The 13,750-nt window shown below is 50.6% G+C and overlaps 1 protein-coding gene across 2 annotated transcripts in view; it reads left to right on the top strand.

Moving 5' to 3' along the window:
- Positions 1 to 377: 377 nt before the first annotated feature.
- Positions 378 to 13,750, top strand: part of AKR1B1 (aldo-keto reductase family 1 member B) — a 15,070-nt gene continuing 1,697 nt past the window's right edge. Inside the window, exons 1-9 of one of the 2 annotated variants that reach the window (XM_008707583.2) lie at positions 378 to 536; positions 8,317 to 8,484; positions 9,127 to 9,243; positions 10,024 to 10,101; positions 10,399 to 10,521; positions 10,993 to 11,099; positions 11,412 to 11,493; positions 11,979 to 12,062; positions 12,941 to 13,023. In XM_008707583.2, coding sequence (XP_008705805.1) covers positions 471 to 536; positions 8,317 to 8,484; positions 9,127 to 9,243; positions 10,024 to 10,101; positions 10,399 to 10,521; positions 10,993 to 11,099; positions 11,412 to 11,493; positions 11,979 to 12,062; positions 12,941 to 13,023 — 908 coding nt within the window. In that variant the 5' untranslated portion in view covers positions 378 to 470. The remainder of the gene's footprint in view (positions 537 to 8,316; positions 8,485 to 9,126; positions 9,244 to 10,023; positions 10,102 to 10,398; positions 10,522 to 10,992; positions 11,100 to 11,411; positions 11,494 to 11,978; positions 12,063 to 12,940; positions 13,024 to 13,750) is intronic. The other variant, XM_008707584.2, reaches the window with a different exon arrangement.

A 13,750-nucleotide genomic window follows, 5' to 3' on the forward strand; every position in this document is an offset into this window, starting at 1 on the left:
AGTACGATTTCTACAGATTAAGGATAGGACATTGGTCTGATTATCAAAGAGCGTGACTGGGCTTGGACAACAGACAAATGTATCCTTCGGAGCTCCTTTTAAAAAAATGAACCCCAACTCCTCGCCAGTCTACTTATTTAGGGGATGTCTGGTACTTCTGCGGAATCATTCCGGTTTCCACGTGTTCCGCTGTTTGGGGAGGTCTCCACCGCCGCTGGGTGGGGCGTGGGCGAGCGGGTGGAGCCGCAAGAATCCGGTCCCTCTGGGACCTAGCGGAAGGAGCGTGCCCTCGGAGTCCCGGGCTGCGGCGCCCCTGTCTCGGCGCTGGCCGGCCAATCAGAGACCGCCTTCGCGTAGCCGCGCGTCAATCGTACCCGCCCTTTCGTCGGGCATCATTGGCTATTTAAAGGCCTGCGCCCCGGGCTGGCGCTGCCTGTTCTTCGGGAGGGGGTCTGCGGAACTTAGCGGTCATGGCCAGCCACCTCGTGCTCTACACCGGCGCCAAGATGCCCATCGTGGGGCTGGGCACCTGGAAGGTAAGTGCCCTGGGGTGGGGGTGGGCGCGTCCCACGGCTCGTCTCAGGCTCGGCGCGGCCGAAAGGGGTGTGAGGGGCCGAAAGGGGTGTGAGGGGCCGAAAGGGGTGTGAGGGGCCGAAAGGGGTGTGAGGGGCCGAAAGGGGTGTGAGGGGCCGAAAGGGGTGTGAGGGGCCGAAAGGGGTGTGAGGGGCCGAAAGGGGTGTGAGGGGCCGAAAGGGGTGTGAGGGGCCGAAAGGGGTGTGAGGGGCCGAAAGGGGTGTGAGGGGCCGAAAGGGGTGTGAGGGCGCCGAGCTCCGGCGTTTCGCGTCTGAACCGCACCTGTGGCACCTGCGCCTTTGTCTCTCTCCTAAATAGTTCTTAATTGTTTTCGTTTTTACTCTCTCAGGAATAAGCACTCACATTAAGCCTGGAGACTGCAGATAATTAGATTAGCTGCCACGAGTTTGCCCAGGATGCCCAGGATCTGTCTCCGTGTCCCCAAACACGCGACGCTGACCACTTGTAGCTGAGTTTGCCTCTCAGGGTTGGGGGGTGGGTGTCGTATGCGGGGCAGACCTTCGCAGAGAATCTGGGCACCTGTGGTTACCTCCCGGAGAAAACTGTTAGTTGGCGCCAGTATTAAAACTGTCTCAGGAAACCTTAACAACCACGGAAATCTTTCCACAGCGTCCCTAAGAAATGGTTAGGAATAAAAAGGCTAGCCTGATTATCTGACGAGTAGGGAGCACAGAAGGGTGGTATTATGGGCGCTGAGACAAAACCCAGTGTTTTAAAAAGCTCCTTATAAGTTAGCTTTGGGGTATTATATATTACTTTCTGCAGCTATGACCCAGGTTTTCCCAGGAACTTTGAATGTGGGCCTGGGCATGGGATATTTACACATGGATAAGGAAATGAGAGGATTCAGTGCACTGTTCAGTGGTTTCATCTAGAACAGAGGGTGGGGTTTACCTCTACCCTAAAGGCTGCAGTTAAAGATTAGTAAACATAAGAAATAAGAAAAGGGTCATAGAGTTGCTTCATACAAAGTGTTTCTTGGCCAAAGTAATCAGCATATGTGTAATTTGTGTTTCCTTCAAGATGTCCAGTGATGGCTCTAAGGGTGTAATTGAACTATGACTGTGATACCGACTTAAATTTCAGCTGTTGAGGGTTATTCTCTTGGAATGGATGTTAAAAGACACTTTATTGGCAATAGTAAATTATTATAGTTTATATAACGATGCAGGCAATGCACAGACATACACATATAACTGGAACAAAAGATCCACAAGACACTACTTGGTGGGATGAATTCCAATATTTTTTTTCTGTTTTGTGTTTTCATGAATTATGTTCCTGACCTTGGCCCATTGTTTGAAAATTACTGTTCTAGGGTAAAGAAGGAATAAAAGTTCTTAAAAAGAGGGTTTACAATTTTTTTAAATTTTTAAAAAAATATTTATTTAGAGAGCATGTAGGCAGGGACAGAGGAAGAGGGAGAGAATCCTCAAGCAGACTCCCTGTTGAGCTCAGAGCCCGATCCCTATGCGGGGCTCCATCCCAGGACCCTGAGATGATCTGAGCTGAAGCCAAGAACCGGACGTTTAACCGACTGAGCCACCCAGGCGTCCCTATTTTTTTATTTTTTTAGGGAGAGAGCATGCGTGCAGGCAGGATGGTGGCGGGGAGAAGAAGGGGAGAGAGAATCTTAAGCAGGCTCTATGCCCAGTGCAGAGCCTGATCTTAGAACCCTGAAATCATGACCTGAGCCAAAATCAAAAGTTGAATGCTTAACCAACTGAGCCACCCAGGCGCCCCTTAAAGAGAGTTTTAAATCCTGCACCTGCACACTTAATTCCCTGAAAAGCTGTATATTTATTTAAAATAACATTATAAAATCTATACTTCGGTCATTCATTTTGGCAGACTATGTTCTTTGAGGACAGGGTAGCATCTGTCTTGTTCACAAGTATTTCCAGCACATCTCACAATGCCTGGTGAAGAGTAGGTACCCGCTCAAAAGATATGCAGATAGATGTTGAATTAATACAAAGAAGTAAGATAACTTTGGATGGTGGGGGAGGTGAGGAGATGAGGTTTGTACGGAATTGTGTTGAGGTGTGATGGGGTGGTAACAGTGAAATAACTAGCACAAGTATGGGCTTAGAATGGATTCCTTTTTTTTCCCCCCTAAAGTATAACAGTGTAGATAGTAGCGATTCTCCTTTCCCCCGTATATGTGTACATATTTCTTCACAGATGCTGGACAAAAGAAGGGGTGACTTAAGAAGCACTTGCTTATCTTTGTGAGAAGTGGGGGAGGCTCTGCAAGTGGGTACAGTTCCTTGTTCTGGATCTTTCCTGTCATGGCATCTGTGTTGTACCATCCAGACCCTTCTCAGGGCTCTAGTGGTCTCTGATCTGCTTATGCATCAAAGGTCGTCAAAGTTGCCCTTCTGTCTTTGGAGGTGAGACTTGCAGGCAGATGGGAGAGCATCTCTGCCTCAGACCCCGTGTGGCTTAGCGAGTGTCTCTCCCCAGCAAGCGTGCCTTCCGCATTAGACAGGAAGTAAACACACCAACATTGTTTTGCCAGGAGTCCGTTGAAACAGATTTCTTCTGATGCCCTCTTGCAGTCTTGTTGCTAGTAAGTGTTCTGACTTAGCTGAAAAATTGTTGGTAGTTTGATCATTATAACGCACCCACATACTCCAAACTGAGGAGTGGAGTACAACTGTGTTTCTTAACCTCTTTTCCATGATCTCCACCCCTGCCCCACGCAGGAACCTGGGAGACATTTTTTCCTAATTGCCCCCACATAAATTTTATCAGAGATAGACTGTACATCTGTTTGTGTCCTGTGGCCCTTCAGAGGGCCACAAACCATTGTGTAAGCTGTTTATTTTTTTCCCCCCACTGAACCAGGTTTTGCCTCTTTGAGGGTGATATCTCCCCCTTTAAGAACACATGAGGTAGAAAAAAATGTGCTGAGAAAGACTTTCTGTCACATTCCCAAAGTGGGACAAGCTTGTAATGGCCCCAAGATCCCGGGATGGGGGAGAGGGGAGAGGTGCTGGCATTGGAGCTGAGACCGTAACTTGGTTTTCTTGTTCTCCTGCCTCATCTCCCTGTGCGCCTCCGCCTGGCCCTCTTCAAGATCAAAGATATTTAAGTAAGTCTTCCCCAAGCAGGGCCAGTTCTGGTCCATTCCTGTCTTAACCAAATGGAGATATCAGTGCCTTAGAATTCAGCAGAGATTGATTCAGGTTGAGCGGGAGAAAGTTAATTTCAGCTTTATTAGTTGGTTTGTGTTTGTTGCCAAGCCTGATTATGAGCTTTGATGCCAAATAGTAGCCAGATTGTTGTCATGTGATAAGGCAACCGGAAAGGGTGGTTACTTGCATGGAACTGTAAAATGATGTGGACGTACTGATCAGGAGCCCAGTGGGGGGCTTCTGCACCAAACATCGAACAGCACACTATCTATTGACCGTAGATTGGACATGAGAGGTAGCAGGTTGTCGTCGTTCTCTGGATTCTCCCCCGTGCTTGGTCTGTGGGAGTCTCAGGAGTACGGCAGATTTGAAGCCTTGTTTATACAAACCACCAGATCCCCAGTCTCCCATTGGTGCAGAGTGGGAGCATTGTGTGCCCTGCAGCGGGAGCAAGCCGGCTTGCTCAGATTTACCTGAAGTTCACGGAGACTGTATTGTCAATTGGTTAAAGTAGAACGGGGATTAAACCATTTTGGTCACCAAAATACCCATGTTCACTATCAGAATACCTAACTTTTTGTTAACATGATGCCGAATTGGACACCAGAAATTTTATTTGTGAATAGGAATTAGGACAGATCAAGCCTGGGCCTCTTGCCTAATCCCTATTTCTTTGTATGCTCTTCTGGCATAGAGAGGGGTTGGTAAACTACAAGCCACAGGCCATTTTTGTAAATAAAGTTTTATTAGAACACGTCTCCTGTGTACGTATTATTTGTGACTGCTTTTGTGTTGTAGCGGCAGAGTGGAGCACTTGCTACTGGCCGTAGGGCCCACAAAGCCTAAAATATTTTCTGTCTGACATCTTACAGAAAAAGTTTGCCAACTCCTCTTCCAGAAGATTCTAAGTAAATTAATCAGTACTTGGAATACATTTTGAGAAGTCACAAATGCCCGTTAACACTTGCATCTGGTTGAAATGACTTATAACGAATACTTAAAATAGAAAATTATATTGTACAACCACTAGTATTTAAACAAACCTAATAATAAAATGAGTTTCTCTTAGACACAGGTTGAGTTTCTCTAAAGAAAAGCTGGTTTAATCAGAAGAAGTTAAATGATGTTTGTGGGGACAGCTTTTCTGTGATCATGGTACTTTTAAAGGCTTTCGAGGTTGATGGTCCTGTTTATTAAGTCCAAGCTCACATCAAAAGTTATGGTTTCCTATTCCTTACTCTAGAATTATCACTGGCACAGTGTTCTCATCCATCTTACCCAGGATTTTTTCCCCCAAAGTTTCCTTTGTTCCCATCTCCCCTTTTATTGCAAAAGTGATACCTGCTAACTAGAGAAAATTAAAAAAAAATACATCAGAAAGAACACAGTCCCCTCTTTCCAGAAATCCCCATGGTTAATGCTTCAAGGGATTCAGGCTCTGAAATACTTGTTTTTTGTTTTTTGTTTTTTGTTTTTTTACCATTGACACCATTTTATAACCTTTCTGGTTGAGCCTTGCAGAGGGGGTAGAGGGAGGGTTATTTTAAAGTAACAGGTAAGAGCTACATGCAAAGGGGAAGTTGATTAGGTTTTAAAAGTGTGTATGTGTTAAGAGGGGGGGCACTAATATGATCTGAGTTGGTATTAGCTGGCTGCGAGTGTTACAAAGCGAGGAGATGGGGAGGCCTATCTTGTGGAGATGGTGTGGGTCCCGGGGGCCGAGAGTTCTCACTGCCATCAGTTGATGCCATCAGCCCAGACCGTTGTCAGGTTGCTGCCTGAGCTAGCGTTCTGGAGCTCTAAGGTCCAAGAGAGTTGGGCAGGCATGCGTTTGCCTAAGTCACAGGGCAGATTATTGGCAGAATCGATTTAGTCTGTAAGATTTGTACAATTTGGTCGTCTGTAATTTGAGTGCTTCCTATAATGGTTTTCTGCAGATTTGCTGCGAGATGTATGGGAATATACTTTCATGATTTATTTTCTTTTCAAAGTTTCAGTTTGGACCACTCCCTTCGGTTTGCATTTGTAAATGGGGACTTGAAATGGAGAGATGGTATAATCATGTAGTAACATTACCAAGTTTATTGTGTGATTTTTCACCATATCTTAAATTGGCTGATTCGTTAGTGGTAAGAGAAGTTCGTTTAGTCTCTTTCTGGGAAGGGTTAGATTGAGATCATTAATAGTATAGTTTGTGGACTCTGGTACATTTTCATTCCAGAGAATGATTTTTCCAAGGCCAGGAGACTTATCCTTTCACTGACCAGTGTCTCGTGCCTCTTAAGATCCACACGGAAGGACAGACCTTAGGCAGAGCATGGCTCTAAGGTCCTGCCAGAGGTTGAGTCCTGACATCTTTGACTGACTGATCATGGGCCCGTGGCATCACCTCTCTGTGCCTTACTTTCCCTAGCTATAATGATAACAGTATCTGCGGGGTTGTGAGAGATACGGGGTATTAATGTACTTAAAACCGGTAAAAACGGGTCCGTGTTTTCAGTTTGAGCCAGTGTGTGCTAAATAAAGACCCCACTGGTCAGTTTCCATTCAGTGACATAATCTGCCCTGGCGCAAGCCTTCTGGTAACCAGGATGCCTGTTTGCCTGTTCTAGGGTCAGCCCAGGGGACAGCCATCCGTCCCCCTGCGGCAGGGCACGTGGCCCCATGTGGCCTTCCCCGTGGCTGCAAAAGGTGTCCCCAAAAAGGGGAGGCTGGCACACAGCTCCCATTCTCGGGAGTCTTGTCACAAATTGCTACAAGTTCTGAAGACTACATTTATAAAATGCCCAGCAGCCCTTCTGTTTTTCTTTACCCTTGGAAAGCAGCGTGGCCAGCTTCCCAGCGCCTGCGTCCCTAGCTGATCTCTTGGTCATTTCTGCCCTTGGCTTCTCTCTGAAAACATAACGTGAACTTTTTTCAGTTTTGTGCCACTCTTTCGGCAACCTTGATTATCCTAGTTTATACTTTTCTGGCTCCAAGGAACTGAATAACCAACTTAATGTTGGGCAGAATAAAAAGTATGTTTGAGGTGGGAATTCAAGGGCCCACAGGACGCCCTCGGGCATACCCGGGTCGAGGCTATACGTGATGTCGCTAGGAGCCGTCTCTTTCGACCCTCCGGTCTCTCAGCCCCACTCTCTTCAAGCAGCTCCTGGCTCCATTCTCCCAGCACGGCGACCCCAGCAGAATGGGAGCTTGTCTTGGTAGTTCCAGAGACTGAGTCTCATGGGCCTGGTTTGGGTCATGCCTCCACCTTTGCACCAGTTGGTGTGGCAGATGGAATGTGTGGCCAGGCCTGGCCTGGGGAACGTGGCTTCTCTCCAGGGGTGGGCTTCTCTTTGCCCAGTCCCTTGAATCTTGAATGGTGGGGAAGTCTGCACCTGTAGCTTCTTTGGTCCTCTAGGAGATAGGTCATCTGGAGAAGTACCCTCTCTTACACCTGAGGTTAGCACCCTGCTTCCTCCTTGGGGGTGAGCAAGCTCAGCGTGCTAACAGGCTCTGGCCATATGCTTGTTCCCACTGGTTCATAATCCGCACTACCCCCCCCCCGCCCCGTGCCTGTTCGCAACAGCTGATGTCAAAACAGCGAATGTCTGCAGCTGCTCCTAGCCCTGGGGAGTTTTCTTTTCATTCTCTTCCCCCCAGCTCTCTGGAGGAATGCACTGTATTCATTCCACAGTCTGTTGCACATGTGTGTATTTTTCCCCTCTCTGGTCTCTGTAGGATCAGCGAGGAGATGGAGTAGATGTCCGTGCCGTCAGTCTGGGTGCTGGCGAAGCTTGAAGGAGCCTTCTGCTCCCCGACAGCCAGGCTCTGACCTGTCCTGGTCAGATGGCTTGGGCTCGGACAGCTGTTCTGTCTCCTTGCGGCTCGGCCCACACATTATTGATGCCCATTTCCCCTCTCCTTTCAACTCATTTCTGTGTGCTGCCATCTCAGAGGGGCCGTCTCCCACCCCTGCCTCTTAGAGCAGGTTCTTACGTGGTCACAAAAAGGCACCAGCCTTGGAATCTATATCAGTAATGTTCTTGATTTTATGGTGATCTCCCAGAACTGCTGAAAAACGAGTGATTGCCAATGTCCAAATCCACACCCAAAAGGAGAGACAGTAAAGCATGGGTGTTTAGTGACAGCTCAGAAACCAAAGGGGCATGCGGTAAATATTTACAGCAGTTATTAAAATATTCTGAGCTATTTGAAGGAAATGGTGTCCCTTATTGTCTTGGGAACCTAAAAGATTCAGGCGTAGGGTATTTTGTCTGTTTCTTATACGGTGGTTTGGAAATGAACAGATGGAAAGAAGCAAGCGGGACCGCTCCGGCACGTCTCTTTAGGGTGGTCTAGGCTGCCGTTACGTGGTCGTCAGAGTACCCTGAAATGAGGCCGACATCGCACCTCGGTTCCCTGCCGCCGCCTGAGAGCCGGTAGTTTAGGAGGCTCCTTGGGCCGCAGCTGGCCACCCGCAGCTGTCGGAGAGGGGCAGGAGCCTCAGGGAGCAGGGGGCTCACACTGCCCTTCTTCCTTCCTGGGCCGCTTCGTTTGTTTATTTCAACTCCCATGTCTTCCGTTCCTTTCCTTTCAGTCCCCTCCGGGCAAAGTGACCGAGGCTGTGAAGATTGCGATCGACCTTGGGTACCGCCATATCGACTGTGCTCACGTATACCAGAATGAGAATGAGGTGGGCTTGGCCATCCAGGAGAAGCTCAAGGAGCAGGTGGTGAAGCGTGAGGACCTCTTCATCGTCAGCAAGGTGCTGCCGTGCAGGGGAGCCTGGGCGATGGGCTTGTCCTCCACGCTTGTGCGATGGCAGTGTGGGCTTAGGAGCCAAGGCCATTCTTCTGGGGAAATGGGTTGATTACAGGCCATAGAGGGCTCCAAAGCTCGCTTGTCCATTGTCTGTTGGATGGTCATTCAGTGTAGAGCCATTGGTTAGAGCCCCATGTTGATGAGGCTTAAGTTGTGGGTTGGAGCTCCCTTTCCAGAGACTTCTCTTGGAGGACAGAACTTGGTTTCCATCTGGACACTGGATCTCCACTGCTGGCCACCATCTTTCACCTGGTGGCTGTGGGTGCCTAGAGGAACACTGGGTGGGAGGGTGAGGCTGACCCCACAGAGACCAGCCTTGTAGGAAAATGGCCCTGAGCGCTCATGATTAGGGCCTGGGCCTTCCCAGCCTGTCCATTATGCCCTCAATTTGGTCCCTCTGATAGGCACCTCAGTACCCTACCTTCCTTTGGAAAGTTAGGCTCTGCAGTGTGCAATGGAAACTACCTCACCACCACTTCCAGCATCACCGTGAAAGGGGTGGGTTGCGTCTTAGAGCCGGCTGGCTCCCGGCTGGGGACACGGCCTCCTGCGCGCAGGGTAAGACGTGCTCTCTCACTGGCTGCAGCTGTGGTGCACGTATCATGAGAAGAGCATGGTGAAGGGCGCCTGCAAGAAGACGCTCAGCGACCTGAAGCTGGACTACCTGGACCTCTACCTTGTTCACTGGCCAACGGGCTTTAAGGTAGGCGGCACAGCTCAGGCCAGGCCCTGTCCCTCCACGTAGCCTGTGATGCGTTAGGCCCTCCTGCGTCAGGTGGGTACACGCTGTGTGTGTGTCCTCACTGGCCCTGGCACTGCCCCTGGAGTAGCAGCCAGTGCTGTCAGCTGGGAGCTGTTAGAAATCAGCCTCCGGCCCCAGGCCTGCTGAATCTGACCCATCGGCGACTCGATCACACGTTACAGAATTTGAGGAGCGCTCTGCTTTGTCATTTGCTGGTGGTACCGTTTCAAACTGTGACCCCGAACGTGGCTCAGGTGACATGGTGCTGTGGCCCCAAGACCTCATTGGCTGTCACCCTCTGCCTCCGTGTGTGTGGGTATAGTCCTGCGTTCTGCACACAGGCCCCATCCTGTGGAAGCCTGATCCATGGTCCTTGGCGACCAGAGTCTCTGCACCAGACAAACTCGAGTTATTACCTCCTTTGCCTTCCTCATAGCCACAGGGTCCGTCTTTTGCTTTGTTGGCCAGATTGAAGGCATGTGGTTTTTATCCTTTAGCCCTGTTCTGTCCTGCTGGTTCCATCAGACCGTCAGCTGCAACCCGTTTGAAAGGAAAAGTGTCTGGGGCCTTGAGAGGTTGTCTCTCTGTTTACTTTTCACACTGACCCGTGCGTTAGCCCTTGATTATCTTCCGAAAACTTAGTCAGCTAGGGTCGTTCAGAGTAGTTTTTTGTAGGACTTTGCTTTTAAAGGTGCAGGTCTATGAAGGGCTGTCATTGATTGTTTGCTCTTGTAACGACAGCCGGGGAAGGAATATTTCCCACTGGATGGAGAAGGCAATGTGATTCCCAGCGACACCAGTTTTGTGGACACGTGGGAGGTAAGGCAGTCCCTGATTCGGTCTGCGCCCTCCTTGCTGGTTTCCCTTTCTCCCGTGAGTGATTGGCTCTGGTGTGTCTTTCCCTGCGTTTTGCTGTTGGGTCACCATGTTTGCTCTTCCTGTCTTGGTAAAGCCAGCCTGGCTTTTGTCTTGGGGTCTCTTGGCTTCTCAGAGGTCTTTTACCGCCACTGATCAGTAAGGGCCGGACCTGTTAAGCTGGCCGGAGCTAGAGATGCTTTTCCCCTCCTTGTCCTCTCGGGCACATGTCAGGAGCAAGCAGCCCCCTTTTGTTGGTAGGCGATGGAAGAGCTGGTGGATGAAGGGCTGGTGAAAGCCATTGGAGTCTCCAACTTCAACCATCTTCAAGTCGAGAAGATCTTAAACAAACCTGGCTTAAAATACAAGCCGGCTGTTAACCAGGTAAAGCTCGGCAGGGAGGGCATGCGTGGGAGACTACGTTGTTACTGTCTGAAGCTGGCAGTTCTGGTCCACGTCCACCAGGAAGCAGCCAGCAGGCAGGTCCCGATTCCGGATTGAGAATGATGATGAGTCATCTGGGAGCCAAGCTTGCAGGAGAGACGGGTTGAGCCTGGCTTGTGATGACTAGGGCTCTCCCGAATTATCAGCCTGAGGTTGAGATCCTCAGACCCATCACAGTTGATAAATGGCAGAAGCCAGAACAAACCCTTGGGGCCCATGGCCACAGTACACACATAACATTATTGTTATTCATGTTGAGGACACTAGCTGGGAAACGTAGACAGTTGTTACAGCTTATCCGGGAGCTCAGGCGGTCATACATCATTTTCTGTCGGGGGTGGGGGGTGCACTTACTGTATGTCCCCACGCCTGTGCACACATGCCACCGTCAGCCCCAGTGTTTACCTGCAGATCGAGTGCCACCCGTACCTCACTCAGGAGAAGCTAATCCAGTACTGCCAGTCCAAAGGCATCGTGGTGACCGCCTACAGTCCCCTCGGCTCTCCGGACAGGCCCTGGTGAGGTTCCCACTGGATCGCGTTCTCTTGTCTGTTGGTGAAGGTTAGAAATGGCTAGAAAGAAAAATTCAGCATCAAGGAAAATGCTTCTGGCGCCACTTTGCAGACCTACCCAGGAGCCTCTTGTTGGGTTTCCTGGTTGGCATTTCTAGTAGCAAAATGGCTGCTCTCTTTCCAGAGAGTTAGGAGTTTGTACCCGAGCTTCAAATCCGGAGGAGACTGGTGGGCTGCCCTCTAAGGCTGATGGGAGTTAGAGCTACCTTGAGTGAAAATGATGGTGGGTGTTCACACAGGCCATCTTTCTGTCTCCAGGGCCAAGCCTGAGGACCCGTCCCTGTTGGAGGATCCCAGGATCAAAGCCATCGCGGCCAAGCACAATAAAACCACAGCGCAGGTACCATCCTCTCCACGCGCCCGCGACTGTTCCTTTGAACGCCCTGCATTCGTAGTGGTCCCCTTTATCGGGGAGGGAGAGGCGACCAAGCCCTCCCTGGCAGTGCAGCTTGAGGTCCTGGAGCGGGTGGGAGACCGGTGCACAGACTAGGACGCCAGAAGATGGCCACATGGTGGGGATGGTGGCGCCCGCCTCCCCCTCTACAGTCCACCCTGAGGGGCCGCATTTGCCGACGGAGGTGGGAAGCTCATCTCTGCTCACAGAAGAGCACTCATTATCAGCCACCTGGGAAATGTTCTTTTTCTCTCAAGTGGTAGGATGGCTTCCTCCTCGTGAGCAGTACACCTGGGAGACACGGAAGTGCGTGGCATGGCTGGGGGTGACATTCTGGAATTTCCGTCTTTGGGGAGCGGATGTATGTAAGACTAAGTGATGTGATAATGTAGTTATTAGTGTACATACACACTCAGCCCCTCTCTTCACAGATTCTGATCCGGTTCCCCATGCAGAGGAATTTGGTTGTGATCCCCAAGTCCGTGACACCCGAACGCATTGCTGAGAACTTTCAGGTAAGATCCTGGCTGGTCGGCCAGGGTGATTTCAGCGGAGCAGGAGATAGGGCCTCTCCCCTCGTGCCCGGATTGTCATGTGTGGGACCCCCACGGTCCTGTCTCTTCTGTCAGGGAGCCAGCCTGTGTAGACAGCTGTGTTTGCACACTTGCCCACAGATGTAACCAGGGAGCGTACAGCAGGCTTGCTTTCTGCGCGTTCTGACATGAGGGCCTTCCTGGCGCCCGCGTGTGCCGCCCCTCCCAGGCCCGCCTGATGGCAGCGTTCTTCCCCGGCAGGCTGTGGTCCTCATGGGAATGGTTCCCCCCGAAGGACCGTTCTTGTGCTCTCCGGCCAGCTGTTACTTGCTTCGGCCCATCTCTGATACCATCTTCTTTGACGGCACCCTTCAGCTCCCCGGCTGGCCTGCATTCCTCGTTCCTCTGCCCCCCCGCCCCGAGTGCTCTGTGCAGCAACTCCCTCCAGCGTGCGCTCGCTCGGTGCTTGGGTTGGAGTTGTTGAAGTACCTCTTTCCTTCGCCTCGCTGTAAACTGAGGCAGTGGACACTTGCGATCCCTGATTTTCTTCCCACTGCTGCTTGTCCTAGAAATGCTCAGCCCTTCTGTGGTTTCGACAGTCACTAAATGGACTAGAAAGTAGCATTTTGCTCAGAGGCTCTGGGAGGGACTGTCTTCCTAGTTTTGTATAGTGTCCAGCCAGCACGTGGGCGCTCTGAGGAGTCCTGCAGTTCCGAGTCTCTGACCTTTGTCTTCTTCCTGCCCTCCCCACTCAGGGCAGCCTCTCCCCAGTGGCCCTGCACAGAGCTCTTTGGGTACCTTGTGGTCTGTGTTTGGCCTTTATTTGAAGAGCTTACTGGGTTTTATTTTTTTCTTTTGAGGTCTTTGACTTTGAACTGAGCAGCGTGGAGATGACCACCTTACTCAGCTACAACCGGAACTGGCGGGTGTGCGCCTTGGTGAGGTGAGTGCATGCTGGGAGAGGATCTGAGGCCGCAGCCCTGGGAAGCTCCCGGAGGCCGTAACGTCTGTGTCCTGTTAGGACAGCGGTTCTGACTGGTGCCCGTCGCCTTGCTTTCTACCCGTGCGCAGCGGGAAACGCTTGAACCCCTGTCAGCTGAACTGCACACAGCCGAGGGGAAGATGCCAAGAGATCGGTTCTAGAGATCTCCTTCCGCCCCAGCGGCATTGTTGGCCTAACCTGCAGCAACCACATATCTTAGCATTAGTTTTCAAATCTTAGCAGCTCATTGAAACCAGGTGATCCGTGTGGCTCCTTTCCCACCTTCCTGGAAGAATTCGCATGTGACTCTATCTTTATTGACTTAATCAAAGGGGTTCAGTAGGAAGACTGTGGTGCTTGGGGCTGAGGAAACGTCTCGACTCCTCACTGACTGATGGTCACCCAGGGCCCCTCCAGCTGCATATTTGCTGGCTTGCATTCTCTGGGATTTGTAGTTTGGAATTTGAGGAAGATGACAAGGAAGGTTGGGTTTTTTGTTTTGTTTTGTTTTCCCTTCTTCTCTGACAGTATAGTAACTAACGTTTGAAACTCATTCCCTGCTTTGTAAGACGAAGCCTTCGTTCTAGAGTGGGGACTGAGCTTCCTCTCTCACTCTGTGTATGGCCTGTTTCTTCCCCATCTCCCAGTGCTTAGTCTTCTGAGCAAGACTTGGACTCCCCCCCCCCCC

The sequence above is a fragment of the Ursus maritimus genome, unplaced genomic scaffold, assembly GCF_017311325.1.
Source record: "Ursus maritimus isolate PB19 unplaced genomic scaffold, ASM1731132v1 scaffold_3, whole genome shotgun sequence".
Classification (NCBI taxonomy): Eukaryota; Metazoa; Chordata; class Mammalia; order Carnivora; family Ursidae; genus Ursus; species Ursus maritimus.